The sequence below is a fragment of the Cygnus olor genome, chromosome 7 (assembly GCF_009769625.2).
Source record: "Cygnus olor isolate bCygOlo1 chromosome 7, bCygOlo1.pri.v2, whole genome shotgun sequence".
Classification (NCBI taxonomy): Eukaryota; Metazoa; Chordata; class Aves; order Anseriformes; family Anatidae; genus Cygnus; species Cygnus olor.
The window spans coordinates 18,469,342-18,488,383 of NC_049175.1; the positions used below are offsets into that span (position 1 = coordinate 18,469,342).

Below are 19,042 nucleotides of genomic sequence, written 5' to 3' on the forward strand. Positions count from 1 at the left end.
GAAAATTAAAAAAAAAATAGTAGTAAATACTGCAGCCATTCAAATGCACACACACTGAAAGGACACAATTGAAGCTTAAGGCTTATCACACCCAGCTGTGTTTTAGCAGAACCTCTTATGTTTACCTCTCCCCAAATAAAAGTGCTAATACCAGTACAATTAAAAAGCGAGTTTAAAAGAAAATTAAAAAAAAAAAAAAAAGACCAAAACCAGCAAGAGAAAAAAAACAACAAAACCCAGCAAGCTACCTCTCTACTTTTAATAACCAGCACCTTCAAAAGAATGTTAGTGTGCATGAAAGAAAGGTGCTTAATAACAACAACAAAATGCAGCTTTACAATTAGGACTGAACAAAGTACCACACAACAAGGGATCGCTCATGTAGCACCCTAATGAGGAGCCTCTACAGCAGTCTCTCCACCGGCTGCCCTAACATACATATTTATTCTGCAAGGTTTAACAGCATCCCTACAACAAACTGCAAGCCACAATACTCTGCTGACAAGGCATTCGCCTACCTGAAGCTTCATTTTGCAGCACGAATGCATGTGTGCATCCTCAGTGTTGCATCCCCTGATTGCATGACTCCTGTTAGGCAGACTAAAGAGATGGAGCTGTGTAAGCAAAGCTGCTGACTGCCCTACATTTGCCTGCAGATGAAGAGAAAGAGTTGGTACTGTACTTGCCCGGGCTTGTTTAAGCCCCCTAAATATAATACTAGTGGAGCTCAAACTAGACTAACTACATCCTCCAGCTGATCAAGTGAAAGGAGCTTGTGATGAATAATGCATGAGAGCTCCCATGAACACGCTCCATTCCTTGCCGCAGCTGATGTCCACCTCTTCCCCCTTCCCAAAAGCAATCCCTAACATTTTTGTGCTATGAAGCACAGCAGTTTTCCCTGTGTTCAAAGAGCAAGGAGGACGCCCCTCCCAGCTCCAGTTTCTTTCCTTTACTTAGTGAAACCAATAAATCTGGTGATTTCTTTTCTTTTTAAATATTACATGTCCATGCAGGTAGAAGTGAAAGGAAGATTGATAAGCACAGGGCCATATCTCTGGACTGTACAATATCAGCAAGTTCAGCCAGTTCCTTTGAAATTATTTTTTTCTTATTCCTAAGGGAATAAGAGAAGCCATATAAAGATGAACATTGAAGACAGAAAAAGTGGGACAAGTCAGAAAACAATACAACAAAAAGAAGGTGGAAAATAAATACTTGCTCTAGCTGGCGAGTTCAGTTGACTGTTTACAGAGAAGAGAGATTAGGGGAATTTAGTGGGTGGAAGAATATGGGGTATAAATTCACATGGTTCTTCTCTTGAGCAATCAATTCCACTATCTACTACAACTTTGCAAACTGACTACAAAAATAACTTACTTTTGGATATTCTTCCAAAGAGTGAACAAATACAGGACTAATTTGCAAGTACTTTATTCGCGAGTGCAGTTACTGCAACAGACAAATATCAATAAATGCCACTTGCAGGTTCTGTACTATTTCTCAGAACTGTTTTGTTTTGATTTCTGTTAGATACACAATTTATCTGGCATCTGTTTATCAGTTACCTGCTGCAATCCAAACGACAGAGCCATCCAAACACAACCGTCAAGGCTCTCACAAATGTTTAGCTTCCTGGAAAGGAAATGCAGCTTTAATGCATTATTTACAGCGAGAGAGTACTTGCAACTTCCTAACCCCTGCACCATGGCTCTTCATTTGGGACGTAACTCACAGGTCACAGACATCTCTCAGGTCATACTAAAACTCAAGGCAGTCCTTGCTTTCTCTCAGCGCCCCAGGAACAAGTTAGGCAGAAAGTGAGAGACCAAAGTTGAAGACAACTGAGAAGGACCAAAGAGAAAATGATACTCAACGCATTCAAGAGTCACCCAGTGCTCAGTTGTGACTGGTTATTCACTTTAAAGGGACTCTTCTTTCACCTCCTCTAACAGCGAGGTGAGGATTTTTCCCTTTAACTCTCTCTTTCTTCCTCCCCCCAGGTAGAGGAAGCTGAAGCATCTCTTCAGCTTTTCCTTTTTAAAAAGGAAAAGTCCAATGCAAAATCAAACCCACGTAAAAATTTACCAAATCCATAACAAAGGTTATGAAAATACTTATCAAAATTCTACACATAAACCTCAAGGAGGCTAAGGTTTTAAACACTTAAAAACTGGGGCCATAACTGTCTCCTCCAGGTCCTCCGTCACTATTTTAAAAAAGGGAACCAAGAAGCTTCCAGAGAATTAGCAGGGCTGCCCAAGCCAGAAGGCAGTGTCTGTGCATGAGTCCAGACCTGTACATTATGTCCTACCAGGTAAGCAATTGTGCTGAATATGACAGGTACAGGAAAAGTACTTTATAGAGAGATCTTCTGTTCCTGCAAAGGAAGCCAAAAAGAATACACCTTGCTAGGGAAAACACAATCATATGGCATTCTCAGAGCCCGCACTACAAACAAACAGTGAAATTAATCAAGACAAACAAACAGTGAAACAAACAACTGAAATTAATCATTCTGAGTGCAATACGCTTCCTAGTTTTGAAACAGGGTATGTTATGTTTGTTTCTATATATCTGACTTGATTTCATATACTTCAGCAAGCAGTAAACATAAACGGCAAGACTGCTCTATCAATGGCAGGGTTCAAAACCCATCTATTTTCATACCACGTTTCAGTTAAACAACAGAAACCTCCTCCCACTCAGGGCCAGCCTTGCAGACTCCTGCGTGCATGCAGAGCAATACCTGGATTTGGTCCTTGCAGCACCAGTGCTAACAAGAACTTTGCAAACAAAATTTCTGCCTTGGCTAAGCCTGGACATCTGCACTGTCATCATTTCACTCTCTAGATGTTTTCTTTAATATCTGTGCTTACGATATGGAAACTAGAGTTGAGCTCTGAGATTGTTTTCCATTGAGTTCTGAGATTGTTTTTCAGAGGCTCTGACTTACTGGGGCTAATGGGATTACTGGAGGGGAGGGAAAAAAATCTGTCATAAACATACAGTTGTCAGGCTTTGTATAGAGGGAAGTATACATCATCCAGGCTTAGTTAAGAATTTGCCATTTTTTTTTCCACATAATCCATTGGATATTTGCCCTCTTCCTCTAAGTACTCCAGGAGGTAAGGTCAAAGGTTGTGAAGGTCAGTTTCTAAACTTAATTGGTATCTTACTACCATTACGAAGAATTGTGCAAACATGGCAAGCTGGAAGAGAAATGCAGTTTAATCACCCAATGCACCAGCGTTATGCCAAAGGACTATCCCAGAGCTGTCTGCACGTGTCCCACAGGGCTGCTCCCACGGCACTGGCTGCTAGGAGTACAATTCTGGGAGAGATAAACCAGAACGCAGACAGATGAACGTAAGAGTAATTAAATGCTGTTTATTATTCCAGACAGTTCTCTCAGTTGGGTATTTCAATTTAAAATGTAGCATGAGAGAATTCTACCCTATCTTCCTGCTCAAAAGGGTACTTCATCACAGAGATTTAAATTAAAAAAATATAATTTTCCTAACCTTCTAAAGAATAATGAACACTTTTTTTTTTTCCTGAACCCATCATTTCATTTAACTAAAAATCTCATCTTCCATTTAAGAACACACACCCATACACAAACCCCCTAATTTCTATATGTCACCCATGTACCACAGCACTGGGGGGAGAATAAAAAAAACTGGAAACATGAACACTGAAAGTCTAAGGCCACATGGCAAGCAACTTCAAAGTGACGGGAGCTCATGGATTTTTGAAGTGACTTGTGATTTCCGACTGGTTAGAGTTCACATATTCTTGAGTCATGCCCCCAAAATAAAGCAATTTATTTTTTAATCAGGTATTACTAGGCTTCAAATTGGAACTTAACCAGTATATTCATTCTTATGTTTATGAGGCTAGAAAGGGCAGTTTAAAAAGTAAATGGGTTCAGTTGAGCAGTTTTACATTTCATTTAAACTGAGGAGCATTTCGTAGCATTCTCCTGCATGCCTGAACAGTGATGTTGCCACCGTGAGAAGAAGAGATGCAGGAGAGGCCTCACCCCAACAAGAGCTGTGCAGAGCACAATCATCCCTCATTCATGTGCACTTAGTAGGTGAAACTTGAAATAACGTGTGCAGTGTCAGCTCAGAGACACATCACTTCATTATATGCTTATGCTAGGGGCCAAGTTGAATCATTTCGGTTAAGTACTTAGCTACTGGCTGGACAGTTAATTTTACAGTCAAATTTTGTACAGTCTATTTAGTTTCTCCCATTTTTAAATAACTGCAACCTCCTGGGGAAATTCTCTCGTAGACCATCTGCTCGTTTCCTATAAATCTCCTTTTCAGACCTTACGCAAATTTCCAAGCTGCCAATCAGAACTTCTTTGATGTTTCGGTGGTAGTGAGGAAATAAGAAAAAAATTAAAAAGTACTGTGAACTGAAGCCTGCAGTACAAAAAGTTATCACCTGATCAGTAAAATAACGACAGCAGGTCCGGTCATTTCTCTGCAGCAGATATGTCCTCAGTAAGACAAACATTTCTGGTCCTTCCCGGCCACAGGCTAGGAGAGGACAGTCATGATCCAGGGGAAACATACCTTGCATCTTTATCTGAGTATATTTTAACCTGAGAGTCTGCACAGCCTTGCAGGGCAGTGCAGGGGTTGCCCACAAGCATCTATTCAGCTTTTTGGCTGCTGCCACACATGATCTGACCCCAGACTACCCCAGTGCAGTGGGAGAGGGGCTTACAGCTGATGGATGTAATGTTACCTACATCCAAACCCAAAGCGGGGTAGAGGGAAGGAAGAAACGATTTGGATGGCACAAGGGTAAGGAAGGAAAGAGGAGAAAAGGAGATGGCAAATATCACAGTTTCTTATCTGTGAATTTGCATGACCATGCTTGTGCAAGGCCGCCTGCTTCCCTGCTTCGTGCGGCGCTGCAGGCCAGGGCAGGGGCCATGCTACCTGAGACCATTTCCAAACAAACACGGCAGGAGGGAGCTGCAGCAGCCACTGAAGGAGCTAATACACTTTGATCCAGCAGATGTTTCTCCCAGTCTGTGTGTGTTTCACAGTGTTAAAAAGTGAGGGGTTTGTATCTATTTTTAATGAAATTAGCACCAGTGTTCAAACTCTCTACCGAGCATTAACAAACACCACATAAAACCCCACACTTCCATGCAGCAGGCAGAAAGATAGCAGCACCTGCGGGTAGGAGCTAACTTTTGGCTGCTGCCTGTGCCCAGTTCAAGTGCTTGTCACTGCCACAGTAAAATTACACTTCTGCAGAGCAATTTAATGCTGCTTTCCAAGGGCTGTGGGTGTCACTAATGCACCTACCAAACAAGAGTGGGATGCAACAATACAGTCTGCAGATTTTTTTTTCCCCAAAAAGTGTTAGAAGATTGAAGGAAAAAAAAATACACACACAAAAAGCACTTCACACTAGAGAAAAGCTGGTGATTGAACATGAAATGAAAAGGCCAAACAACTAAAGGGCATATTGAGCTTCCTGAATGGTTTTATTTCCCCTCACATCTACAGTTTTGGCTCCTTGTTCTGCTTCTTGGCCTCAGAAAACTGTGCTGAGTTCAGAATAACGGATTGCACACAAGTTCTGCCCAACGTAACTACACATGCAGGAACTAGTTAAAACACTTTCACAAACATTTGAGAAATCTAAGGAAAAAGTAAAAAACAGAACTTTATTATAAAGAGGAACTGTAAGAGCTTCCTCAGAACTTCTTCCAAAAATAAATAAATAAATGAGATCAGATTGAAACCTAGCAACAGCTGAAACCCACCTAAATGTTGCACAAGATTTTAATGGAGAAGATGCAACAGACTTGGGGTCAGGGCTCTGCACTGAACACCTCCTAAAAGTTCTGGTTATAAACCAGAACTTCAGACTTCAAGTTATTTGTCTTAATAACTGAACTGAAAAACAGCAGGGCGGTGAAATCAGTTGATCTCATCTGCTTTCCTTCACCCTGTAATCCATGGAGACTTGTGTGCATGCCTCAGCCAGGTTTACTGCAGGCAGCAAGACTGAAGCAAGTCTTCAGGCCCTTCAGCGATCGACTTTTTGTGTTCCAGTTGGTTACCCCACACCATCGTGGTGGGCTTTGCAGGGTCACCAGAGCCTGCAGCCGACTCATCGGTGGTGGACACGAGTAGAAAGGCATGGCAAGACCTTTGCTGGAAGAAGATGAACAGTAAGAGTGCATTTCAGAGGCAGGCACAGAAAACACATCTGGGTTTGGCTGGGTTAGGGCTTGGGGAACGGCACTTTTAAAGCAATTCCTTTAAAGTAGCAGCTGTAGCACTAGAGTTAGGGAGAGGTCAAAGGGAAGTCTTTAAGGGCTTTTCCTAATGGATAGCTATCTTCTATCTGTTTTTACAGATGGGCTTATATTGCAAGGGTCACACCGAAACCAACAAAGTTGCCAAAACACTCAGACCCAGATATCGGAGCTCTTGAAAGCAAATATTTGGATCTGGAGAGCATGCCTAGCACATTCAATACATACTTCTGCTCTCTCCACATTAGTCAGTGACCCAAAACAGATCAGACCAGAGCCAAGCAAAAACACCGGGCGCTTTGATGATGGCACAGCACGCTTTGAGCCCCTTCCCCAGCAGCTGACTGCATCTGTGCTGCTCCCAGAGGGTGCTGGGGCCACGGTTTGGTCCTCATCTTGCAATGCCAGACAACTTGCCTGAGCATTTCACTCTCACCAGTTCTACTCACCTCACAGCAGGACAAGCTTCCAGCGGCTTCACTACATTTTTATTTTATTTATTTAAGTATTTAACGTCATGGTAGCCTTAGGGTCTCAGTGAACTCAGGGTTACACCACGCAAACACAAGCAAGAGTTATAGTCATGCAGTAACTTGGAGACACATATGAGGAAAGCTTCCCTGGCATCCTGAAAGCCTGAATAATGCCAGAGACCTAAATACAGCTCTGGCAGGAGGGTGGGGACAGCAGGAGGACTGCTGGCAGTTCAGGGGCAGAACTGAGGACTACAACAAGGAATGCCTTCTGCCAATAAACAGCCGATACCAATCCTGACACAGAGGGGGCTGTGAAAATGTTCACAGGCCCAGGAGCAACAGCACTGATTCATGATCTTTGCTGTATCTGCATTCAGAAGGAAACAGGTTTATAGATAAAGGGTTAAAAAAAAGAACAAAACAGCAGGGCATGGACATTAAAGAGTGGGAACCAAAACCTGGAGTGGGACAACACAGCCCAACCACACAGGACATGTAGCAATTTCCCATGGAAACTCCGTGGACACTTTAAGGGAGGGAGGGCTGTCTTGATGGAAACGTGCTCTCCCCATCTGTTTTTTTTGCTAACCTATCATCTCCTATTAATATTTCCCTGGTAGCATACTTTAGTCCACCGAAACTCCCACCTTTACTATGCCTGCAACGATAGAGTGCTCCCTCTCCATCACACTCCACAAGTTACAGCAGTCTAAGATCAGATGCTGCCCAGTGTACAGCAAAGCATCATTTTTTTGCAGTCTTTGCATTAACGAGTTGCTATCCCTAGAAACATGCAAATATTAGGAGATAGGAACAGAACAGTGCCTTTTCCAATTACCAGCATGAACTAACAAGATTCCATTTGACAAAAGCTGTAAGGAAGCCATATGTTATTAGAAGTATTTTCCATGGTAGATTAATAGAAACAATGAGGATTTGATTTGCTGTGTTCAACAGAAAAAATATCTCCTTAAGAAGAGGAGCAATTCTGTCCAAGGTGTTTATGAAACTATTAACTTACCTGTAAGTCTGCCTGGATTTGTATTCATTAAAACTGTTCAGTCCAGATCAGGATTTTGTGAGAGACTTTGACTTGATTTCCTAGAAGCCTTCTGTGGTGCCCGATGACCCTTTGTAAAGGGCACAAGACAGCAAAGCTCTGACTTAGCATAAGATGTCATTCTGCATCCGAGTGACAGAAAGGGACACTCGCTATTCACAGGCTTATCTGTTGTCAGAGAAGGAACGTGAGGGGAAATATGCTAAATGGTTAAGAGATGGCTGCTGGCAAATCTGAAGTTGGCCTTGGTAATATACAATAATAAAGATATTCCTACTGGCTCCACAAGATCAGTGCCAAGCCAGACATCAGTCAATATTTTCAATAATCATGTGGAAATTAAGAAAAAATGTAGAAAAGTCACTGCCAACTACATTTACAGGTGACACAAACCTTCGCAGGATGGTAAAAATGATGAGGATGAGTCTACCTCCCACTTCAGAGACACTGACCAACTGAAATTGATTTGGGGAGGGAAGAAAAGGACTCAAAACTGTGTTTTACTTTCAGCAAGTCAGTGACACCAAACTGCAACTGCAACTACACAGGCTTCAACCCATAAAGCTCCTGTACAGTGAAGGATTTAGGAAGTTGCAGTGAAGTAAGAACTGGAGATGAGAACCGGAATTGAGTTTAAGGACAATGCGATTCGCCACTGCGTTAGAGCAAGGAGGGATCAGTTTTCCCTCTGAAACACAGCACTGCCAAAGAAAGGTGCTCAAGAACAAAGGGAGGACAGCACCAGCAACAAAGCACTAACAGCAAAGAAGTGTGGCTTGCCTTGTAGTTGAGACTCTTGCATATACAACTCCAGCATCCCAATCTTTCCTTTCAAATAGGAGAGGGGACAAGAAAAGGATTTCTTTTCCTGCCCCCAAGCATTTTCAAGGCTGTAGGAAACACCCAACTATGAGAGATTTAAGAACTTTATCTGTAAGTTTCTCTAAAAAGAGGATGACCTAACTTGTTTGCAACAACCAATAGGTCCAAGAGCACAATTTAAAGCCTGTTTCAATTAATGGAGAAAGAGGCACCAACAACTAGCTAGAGCTAGAGACAGATAAAACCAGAATTAAAAACATAGAAAATACAAGTCAAGTATGGTTTCTGTAAACTGTGATGGTGGCTGGCATGGAAACAAACTACCAACTAAACTAGATCTACCACTTGTCTTCAACTCAAGGCTGGAGGCTTGGCTAAAGTGCATCTTCTCACCAAGAGTTAATGGCTTAATGTACATTGCATCTGGTTAGTGCTGTAACAGAGGTCATTGCAAGTCAGATGTGACCACCCCTGCTGGCCTTCAACATCAAAAACTTCAAAGAAGTCATTAAAATAAAACAAGGCATTCTCAACCTGACTATGGGAAAGGGTTTGGTGGTGGAAGGTGCTGCTTCTGTGCTGCAGACTTCAGTTTAGAGGACAATCAGTCCTTTATTACCAATGCCTAGAAGGACATAAATATATTTTTATATTCTACTTTACATCATAAAAAATTCACCTAAAATAGATTTTAAAATAAAAATCTGTACTCCAGCATGCCTCTCTCTTCTGTGTAAGTCAGCATCTATTATTATTGTATGATAATAAAGATTTTTTACTTGGTGACTTGACACAATGTAAGCCCAATAAACAAGGTTTTCATATTAATCACAGAAGAGAACCGGTTCTGTTCTGTTCCCAACTGTAATGGGAGAGGGTACCTTGTATTAGTTTAAGCACAACATAACACTGCAAGTACCCAGTGGCCCTAATTTGCAAATGTTTCTGTGATGTACCCTAATGCTCCCCTTTTAAGTGCTTAACTTAAAACAGCTTTGGTTTAAAGCTTACAGGTACTCGGTAGCTGTGCTTCTCTTTTCCCAAGTATCCTAACCTGGGTATCTGAAAACAGAGCATCCTATTTAGGGGGTCACTTCAACATTTCTGCCTGTGGATGTTTCAGTAACTCCAGTGGCTCTACAGTACCTGATGCTCATCTGCAGCCAAAAGGGAAGTTGCACAGGATTTCATGTGTTATGATGTCTCAGGATTTCATGTGTTATTTCATGTGTTATCTATTTAACTGCTGTTATATTCATCAGCTCACAGAAATTAAGATGCAAAAATTAGTGAACATTTCACTTGGTTGACTACAAGCCTGCCTTGCAATCTTTACCCAAATAATGTGCTTTCTGCCATCCATATTACAGTAAACACAGCTAAAGAGGACTGGAAACTGGGAGGGAGGGGGGAGCTCCCGTATTTCCTATTCTCTGGAGTCAGTCAAAAGTTTCCACTGTTGTGCATAAAAACTGAAACCAAAAACCATCAATGTAGCTACTTGCTGAGGAAAAATGTAGTGATTTTTCAAACTGATCAATCCAGAAACCTATTGCTCTGGCATCTACTGGTTGGGAATAGTTATCAGAAATAGGCAGGCAGACAATTGCCAGTAAAAAACTTTACAACTGGTGTGGGTTTTGTGCATCCAGTCAGAACTGACTAATAAGTTTCCTGCTCTGAAACTTTCCATTATGGAAAAGCTATCAATGTTAAAAGGCTGCTCCCTTGAGCACTTTAAAGGTAAAAATAATAATAATAATCAATTGACTTTTTGGGGGGCTCCTGTCTCCAATTCCTAGGAAAAGGATGATCTTGTATTTCCTTTAAGAATTCAGTGCCAATCCCTAATTCTGAACAACAAGGTTGTGGGATTTAAACTATAATTTAGGAAGAAGAAAGAAAAGCTAAACAAAACATTGCAGACTGATAATTTCCATGGGCTGTATAGTCAAATCTGATATCAACATTCCCGTGGGGCCTCAGAGGACTTACAGACATGCCTGCTTACATCTGCCCTGGAAAGACAGCACTGAACTGTGGGAATTACAACTTTTTATTCTATACAACCTCTCCTCAAATGCTAGAAGATACACTTAAGATATGTATCTGCCTCTGGTTTCTGGTAAGCATCTTTGTCTCTCTTTAAGAGAGGTCAACATCCCCCACAGGGAAGCGAAAGTCAAACTTGGTGGCCACCTCTGAAAGGAGTCCTGGTACTGGCTGAAAAGCTATCCTGAAATAGCATGAAAATAAAAAGGGACAGCATGGCACGTCATTCATTTAAGTCACTTCTTATTTTCCTAGTAACTAAGTACAGAAGAAACTGAGGCCTAGTGCTCAAGGCCAGGCTGGATGGGGCTTGGAGCAGCCTGACCTGGTGGGAGGTGTCCCTGCCCATGGCAGGGGGTTGGAACCAGATGGTCTTTAAGGTCCCTTCCAGCCCAAACCATTCTGTGATTCTATGAAAGACTAATACGTTGGCTCAGAAAACTGCTGTTCAAAAAAATAACCAGCTTCTACACAGATTTGTGGTATAATGTGGGGCAAGCTCTTAACGTCCACATTTGCCAGCTCTACAGAAACTTATCTATTAATATAATAGCTCATATAAAACTCCACCAGCAGAAAGGTCAATTACTTCGTTGCAAAAAGATTTCCATGACTAACAGAAGGTCAAGGAAAAAACATCCACACCTGCCTGCCAGTGAGCGTACATCGTTCTACCGCACACGACCTCTCCTTCCCAGACTCGTTTCCTCACCCGCCTCATGAATCAGGTCAGCTTTAACCATGCTCACGGGGATCAGCATCCCCAGAAGCCGTGATCTCAAGTATGCGGAGGTGTTTCTAATGTTCATCCTGCATTCTCACTTCCCCTTATGATCAAGCCTGCTACTTCTGTTGCTGAAATGCCTCCTGGACTGGCCTTGCCACTTGAGATCACCTCTCTCCTGAGCTAGCCTTGAGGCTGTGCGGCACTCAGAACTCAGCCCTCAGCATCTGCTCAGTTCAATACTGTGACTCCAAAACTATACAATAAAAAGTGCACCTAAGCTAAGAATAGCATCTCAAGGATTTTTTCCCAATATCACCCGTTCTGCAAGCTTCCTGTCTACTGGCTGTCACCCACCTCTGTTTGCATCCTCAGGCAGGCCAGAAATCTGGTACATCCCAGAGCAGCAGAAAATCCTGGGGATAAATTAAGTGCGTGTGTGAGGGGGAGGTATTTAATTATGTGTTGCCTGGCTTCCTGGCTGTACAGAAGCTTATCCAAGAAGGTTGCAATGAAGGATAAACACAGCACTGCTACAAACAAACCCAGAGAAATATGGTTAAGATAACTGTAATTAGCTAACATGCCAAGTGATGCACATTTTCCTTCCGGGTAGCTGGGCACACTGGAAATCTGCATCTCCAAACCCACCTTTGATATATACTCAAGTAAGTTATACAAAAATTAAGATGTATGTCACATTTCTTTGCTACAAGCTCCCTGAAAAACCTGAAACGTAAGATAGAAACTTAATACTGAAAATGTTCTAATGTTAACGCTATACCCAAACCTGCTTCCAGATGCTCTCAGAATCTAAGGACGTGAATATCTAAGCTAAATGCACACACTTGTGGTTACACTGACAGGTGCATAACGTGTTTGCAGTGTGTTTAGTCACACAGTCTCCAACTATTGCCTCCAGGAACACCACGCACATGCTGCACCCTTGAAGAACGTGCCAGGAGCACACAGCATGCACGTAGCACAAAGGCTACGCCAAATTCTGCAGGCATGAGGACAATCCCCTCCCTGATCCACAAAGCCACCTGTCGTCAGGTCCATGAGGAAACTGATACATCCTACATTCAAGAAGATGAAAAAAAATATAAAAAGGCTACTTCCACTCATTTGCATTAACATCAAAGTAGTGCTCATTTCCAAAAAGAGAGAACTGGATTGTAAATTAATTTAAACCTCCACAAGTACATGATCCCATTCTTCCCTTGTCTCTAAAGAAATCAGAATTCAGTTCTCAACTGACAGAGAATGAAATTCTGAATTTCAGCCACTAACCTCATAAAAATACATTTGGGATTGCTCAGTAATAATAATAAAAAAATTCCATTGACTTGTGGCTGTCATGAAAAATCTCCTTAGGTGACTTCCTAAAACAGCAGCAAGGTAAACTAGCAAAGAGAAACGTGGTTTTAGTGGCAGATGAGAGACCATCACTTCTGGGACATGAGAAGCTGAATGGATCCCAAAGGTGGATTTTGTTTCCAGGTGTGAGGACTACTGACTCAGAAGACTGTAGTCCTCACAGGTTAGATTTCTGCAAAGAGCAGAGCAGCAATTTCTATAGAATGAAATGGATTTTTTTGTCCCTCTCTCCCCTGCCAGCAAGAATTCTTCATAAATAGCATAAAGGCTATGCAGAATTACTTAAATTCAGAAGTGCAAATCTAAGGCCACATATAACTTTTCAGAAAACTGGGGTGGGGAGTTTAAAGGAAAATCAGCAACTTGAATGCCAAATGCAGCTTTGAAAACTCCGAAGTACAAATACTTTAAGGATACTCTACCACTTTATGCCTCCCTGGCACAATTTTTAGGCTTTGTTCTCTCTCAAAAAAAGCTTAAAACACAAAACACAACCTGCTTTAAGTACTTCACCAAGTAAAGAAACAGACCTGTCTGAAAAAGCAAAACCAAAGACACTCATTACCTATCAATGCATGAGGCAAAACATGTTACAGGGAAAAAAAGAAGTCCCTGCATTTCTGGTTCTCTCATTTACAGAAATCACCTATAATAAACAAAGAGCTTTAAAAATCATTTTGCAGGAAGCTTGCTTGACAGCATCGCTTTCAATAAACAGTATAGCCCCTGGATAATACAAAATCACTGTAAAGTATGTTTAGGGCCTTGACCCATGCCTTTGTGGAACTGCAATGTTTCCAGTAGTACTCTGCCTCGACACAGACATTTATATGCAGATACAGCTCAGTGTGGCATCATGGCTGACACACATTTCATGGAAAGCGAAAACGCAAGCATGCTTTTTTGCCAGGGAAGAAGAAAAACTCCAGGATCATGAAACAGCAACACCAACAAACCACCGACAAAATGCACCAGACTATCGCACAATTAAACATCCCTTCTATCAAATTTTCTTCTTCTAAAATGACGCTCAGCTTGTTGACATGATCTGCTAATGAAAACTAGACAGAGATTGTGTTAATATCAGAGAGCTGGTTTAAGGATTCAGGTTAATGCAACAGCTACAGATGATAACAATTAACTATAAGTTTCTGGTCCTGAGACACCAAAGCAAGGAGTTCATCTGCAACAAGCAGACAAAAAATCAAAACTGAAGCTGTGGATAAATGAATCTAATTACAAGCAAACAGTGAAACCTGAAACTTCGAGTTTCTTCTCTGAAGTATCACTACATAAAACTCTGCTGTATCAACTGCTTCTAGTTTCTGTAATGTCTACTGAATTTTTAAAATAGTTTTCTCCTCTTCTCCCAAATCCCTTTCAGAAACCACTTCCCACAGTTCGCCTTTCATAATTCAGCTCCACTCAGAAGCCATCTGCTCCTTTCCTCACACACACGCTACGCACACTCCAAGACGAACACAATACAGAATCAAACTGCGTGATCTCACTTTTTTTTGTTACGACTGCTCGAGTGAGAGCAGCTCCCTCCCACTTCCCGCTTCCTCTCTTCCTCCTCTGCTGTCAAGTTTTCTGGGAAGCTGCGTGCTCCTGCATTGGGTTCCTGAGGGCAGGCCTGCAAAGACAAGCTGCTCATCCTGCACTCAGCACAACGAGAGCAGAGGGCACTTACAGGGATTTCAGAAGGTCACAGTCAACCAACTGCAAAGTGTCTCTCTTGCAACACAGCCATCTCAGAGGACAATTACTTCTGGCTCCTCAGCTTTTATCTGTAAACCTGACGCCCTTTCCTAGGCTTCAGTCAGCAGCGCCAGCCCTCTTTCACAGATGGCAGGAAGGATAGCGTCAGCACCAAAGGGACTTGCCCAGTTCCACCTAGCAGGGTGGGAAGAGACTAATTAAATCCCAAATTCCAGAACAGTGGTTTAATCCAGGCCTGGCTGCACTCGGTGCACTTCCTGCCAGCTTTCCAGGTACCACGCTGAAGGGGGAGGTCAGCAGTGCTCCTGCCAGCAACACAGGGGTGAGAAGGAAGCCCTGAAGCTGGCAAAGGATAGGAACAGTGGCAAGCGCCCATGGGGAGAAGGAAGGCAGGCGAGGGCAGAAGCACCACCTCCAGACACCAAGATGCTTGTAGCAGTAAAGAAATACCCTACGGCCCAACGTCTTCAGGTTTAATGCAAAAACGGGTTTGATGCAAGCAATGGCTCAGCTGTCGTGATGAGCACAAGGACTCTCCTAACGGCTGAAGAGAGATCTCAGGCAGTGGGGTGCTGAAGTATTTACCAGTGCTCCCATGGAGAAAAGAGACGTGTTTGGTGTCAAGCAGTCTCTCAAACAATTTTTCTACAGTGCTCCTCAGTAGAGTGTTTACCTGCTGAGTGGGAGTACATTCAGCACGTGCTTCTATGCAAACAGGTACTAAGATGTCAGAAGAAGTCAGTCTGTGTTAGCACAGAAATCAGCCATGGAAATCCCACTCTTGGCACGACAGCATCACTGCAGGGGTACAATTCAGACGGCTGCCTGAACAACTGCCTCCGTCATCTGATGTGCTCTCAAAGCACGAGATCTGGAAAGTGTTCCTACCTGCTCGCAGACTGCAGGAAAAAAAAAGTATTTTCACTGCAGCTCCTCAGGTATGCTTCCGTCACAGGTTGACTGTTATGCCAGCTAAAATGTGTTTAACTGCAACTTTTTAAAAAGGAAGTGTGATAGGAAGTGTGATATTAGCTTTTTCCAAGAAAAGCTTTATGATCCACTGAAAAACATGCTAAGTAAGAGCCAAGGTTTGTATTGCCAGGAAAGGATTTTGCAATTCCCCCTTTGAGGCTAAGTTTATAAGCCTGTCTACAGCAAGAGAGGCGTTTTGCTTCCCACAGAAGAGTTAAAAGATACTTGAACAAAAAAATCTTCTGTAGTTAACTGGTTTCTACACAAAGTGAATTTAATAAAAGAAAAATGCCAGAGACAATGTTAATATAGTACACAGCTATACATAAACACACAGATCTCGGTATAAGAATAATGAGGGGGGAAATTCTCAAAGGATTCACAGCCTGGCTGCTTAATAACTGGTTTGATTCAATGGAGAAGCAAAACTAAACACACACTGCCTTACAAATGGAGAAGTATTTGAATTAAGTTCAAGCAGTCAGAGCCCACATACACAAAGTCCAAAGAGTGCCTTTGTACCTTGAGAACAATGTAAGAGCTCACAAAGCATCACACTAGACTCAACAACACAAAGCATTCACCTTTTATTACACTACTGATCTACAACTAAAAATTCTTGCAAATGCATCTATTGCCTTTTTTTTTTTTTTTTAAAGTCCTTCTTTTCCAGTAAGACATGGCTTATGTGAGTTATTAGGCTATAGTGCTTTTCCTGTTATAGGATGCAAGAGATCATTAAGAAGACAGAACAAATTTAGCAAGACACAGCACAATGCACTTCTTTCATTATAATTTCAGCCAGACAAATTGGGTAGTCATAGTACCTGCAAAACAGCAGCTTTGAGAAGCACCTGGAGATATTTGAGATTGTCAGAAAATCTCTGCTGAGCACATAGCAGCCAATAATTATTTCACAGCACTCAAAGACAAGAAGGTAGCTCCTCTAAGAACAGAGGACAGAAGGGAGTTTCAGTCATTCAACTGGAATTAGTAAGTTTAAATTTGACTAGAATATTTATCCACTTTTGTGCTCTATCTTTGCTACATGACCTTTGAGAGCAATTCAGTATTGCTTCACAAGTCCAGGCCATTGTGCACCCAAAGTGATTTGCACCAGCATCTCCCACTTGGACACCGACCCAGTCCACCCCAATCTGCTTATGAGATCTGTGGAGATCACAGCACACAAGGTCACTGTTGTGAAGTTACTCACACATTTTTAGAAGAGCCATATAAAAGCTATTGCTCAAGGAGCTTCATTCACCACAGTAACTTTTACCAACAACTTGTGTTGTACAAAACTCTCAAACAGACAATGCTCCATCACAAGACAATACAAGAGCAACACCTTAATCACATGCCAGCATCAGTGCCTCGTTTTCATTCCAAATGCTGAGGGCTGCTGGCTTTGGGTTAGGCAAATCGATGCCAGCACAATACTCACCAAATGGGCAGGGTCTGTTGCACCTCACAAACAATAGAGCAACTCTCCCTTAAATCAGGTAGGTATGAAGCTATTCCCAGTGAAGGATAAGTAAGAAGCTAATGGTTGTTATTAATAGCTCTTAAAGCAAACAGTTCATCTGAGTTAAATGCAAGAATAATAATCCCCTAATGACCTTCTCCATTTTTACTACAAAAATGGACAAAGTTTCATCCAAGATTGTTGTTAACCACAGTTTTCAACTATTCTAAACCTTGAAAATTACACTAATTGGAATAAGATTCTACGAGGCTCCACTATTAATAAATATCCCTGACTTCTGAGGTCTTAACGCAGAAATAGTAGGCAGGTGCTTTGCATTTTACCACATCTCCAAATACAATAGGATTTTTGCCACAGACTTTCACAGGTATTGAACATATAGGAGACATGCCCAGCGACTGTAGATTATCCAGTTTAAAAACTGTTGTGTAATAACGGTGGTGAGGATTTCTTGGTTTTCTTCACTGTTAGTCCCAAATCATTAGTCCAGAAAACTTGTCCTCGTAGCAAGGAAAACTATTACTAAAACCAGTCAAGCCTTAACCTGAAATATCAAAGCTATATCTTGACCAGAAGCAAGAGAGAGCGAAGAAACACTAAAAGATCTGAACTATTCAGCTTGAGAAAATTTCCTCTGCACTTCTGTTACAAATGTAATATGGAAAATTAAACATCCATATTCACAAAAAATAGAAGAATAGGATATAAAGCATCTTCCTTCTGGGGAATAAGTCTAACACTGATTTTTCTAATACCGGCAAATTTTCCTCTCTAGACACATTGGTGCTTCATTTTCTGCTGTTGTACTTCTTCAGCCTTTTTTCTGACAGGCTCACTACAATGCAGGTACAGACAAGCTAATGGTCTGGTTTGATATATCAAGTTCCCAAAGGAAAAGTAAACCAAAACAAGAATAAAAGCAAGAAAAACTTTGATCTGCTACCTGACATTATACCTTTATACACTTCGGTTTTAGCCAGAGCTTGGTAATAGACAAGGCAGATATGTACAGAGTCTGCTCAGACTACAGAGCACATTACCTGGAAATGCACTTGGTCTAAGAACCTGGTATAATAAAGCAAACCTCCATATTATCTGTGAAAAAGTAATATTGGTTTTGATTGTGATTTGAGGTTTGTTTGATTTTGCTCAGATTGGCAAGTGGCTTTGTACAACTCACAACTTCTTAAGACCACAGTGTACACAATGTGTACACAATGGTTTGAGGTGCTCACTGCTATTCCTACATCGAGAGGTATTTCTATTACACAGAAAAGGTAAGATAAGAAAGTTATGGTACCGGAAAACAAACTGTTAAATGTTTTACTCACTCCCCAAAAAAACATGATATATTTTCATAGAAATTCATGTGAAAACTGTGTCTAGGCCAGCCACAACATGGAGAAATAGTTGTAAGTTGTGTTACATAATAAAAAGTTGCAAAACTGAAGTCGGAGAGTATTGATGTTACACTGCATTTGCACTAAACTTACAAAACTGAAGTGAAAATGCCTTCTTTCTCAGTTTTACCTAGTGTCTTTTCTCTTGCATCAACTCTCTGCATCAACTGCAGATGTTATCCAGGGCACAAAAAATCATCTACAACTGCTCAGTACAGTTTGCTCAGTACAGGATCACGCTCTTTATCTTGCAGTGGTTTCTACCTCAAACGCAGGCATTTTGAAGTGCTTTTTAAAAAATATGTCAGCAATGATCTACAATTTCTTTTTCTTGCACCCTATCTCCCCTTTACCTTAAATATAAGCAAAACTCACAGTCATGGCCAGCAGGTCCTGATAGCATCCAAGAGTTGACAGCGACTCTGCCTAGCAAGTGGCCTTGGATGTGCTAACTGATGCAATATCAAAATTTAACTGGATTGGTCAAAGTCAACACATTAACAACCTGACTGCCCTCCAGCTCATTCATTAGATCCAATGTTAAAGGTTAACACCAGAAGCAAGGCAGTTTTGCAGGAGAGAGGAAGAATGGAGAGGGGACATAGCATGTTGCCTGCAGTGCCTGTTGCACGCCGAGGGTGGTGGGC

General features: G+C 41.7%; 1 protein-coding gene across 7 annotated transcripts in view; it reads right to left on the reverse strand.

The window, feature by feature from the left end:
- MARCHF8 (membrane associated ring-CH-type finger 8) overlaps positions 1-19,042 on the reverse strand; it is a 95,333-nt gene that overhangs the window by 52,013 nt on the left and 24,278 nt on the right. Inside the window, exon 1 of one of the 7 annotated variants that reach the window (XM_040563216.1) lies at positions 519-686. The exons of the other annotated variants lie outside the window; for them this stretch is intronic. Coding sequence (XP_040419150.1) covers positions 519-548 — 30 coding nt within the window. The 5' untranslated portion in view covers positions 549-686. Of the gene's footprint in view, positions 1-518; positions 687-19,042 lie in introns of those variants that run through there. 7 annotated transcript variants of the gene reach the window in all.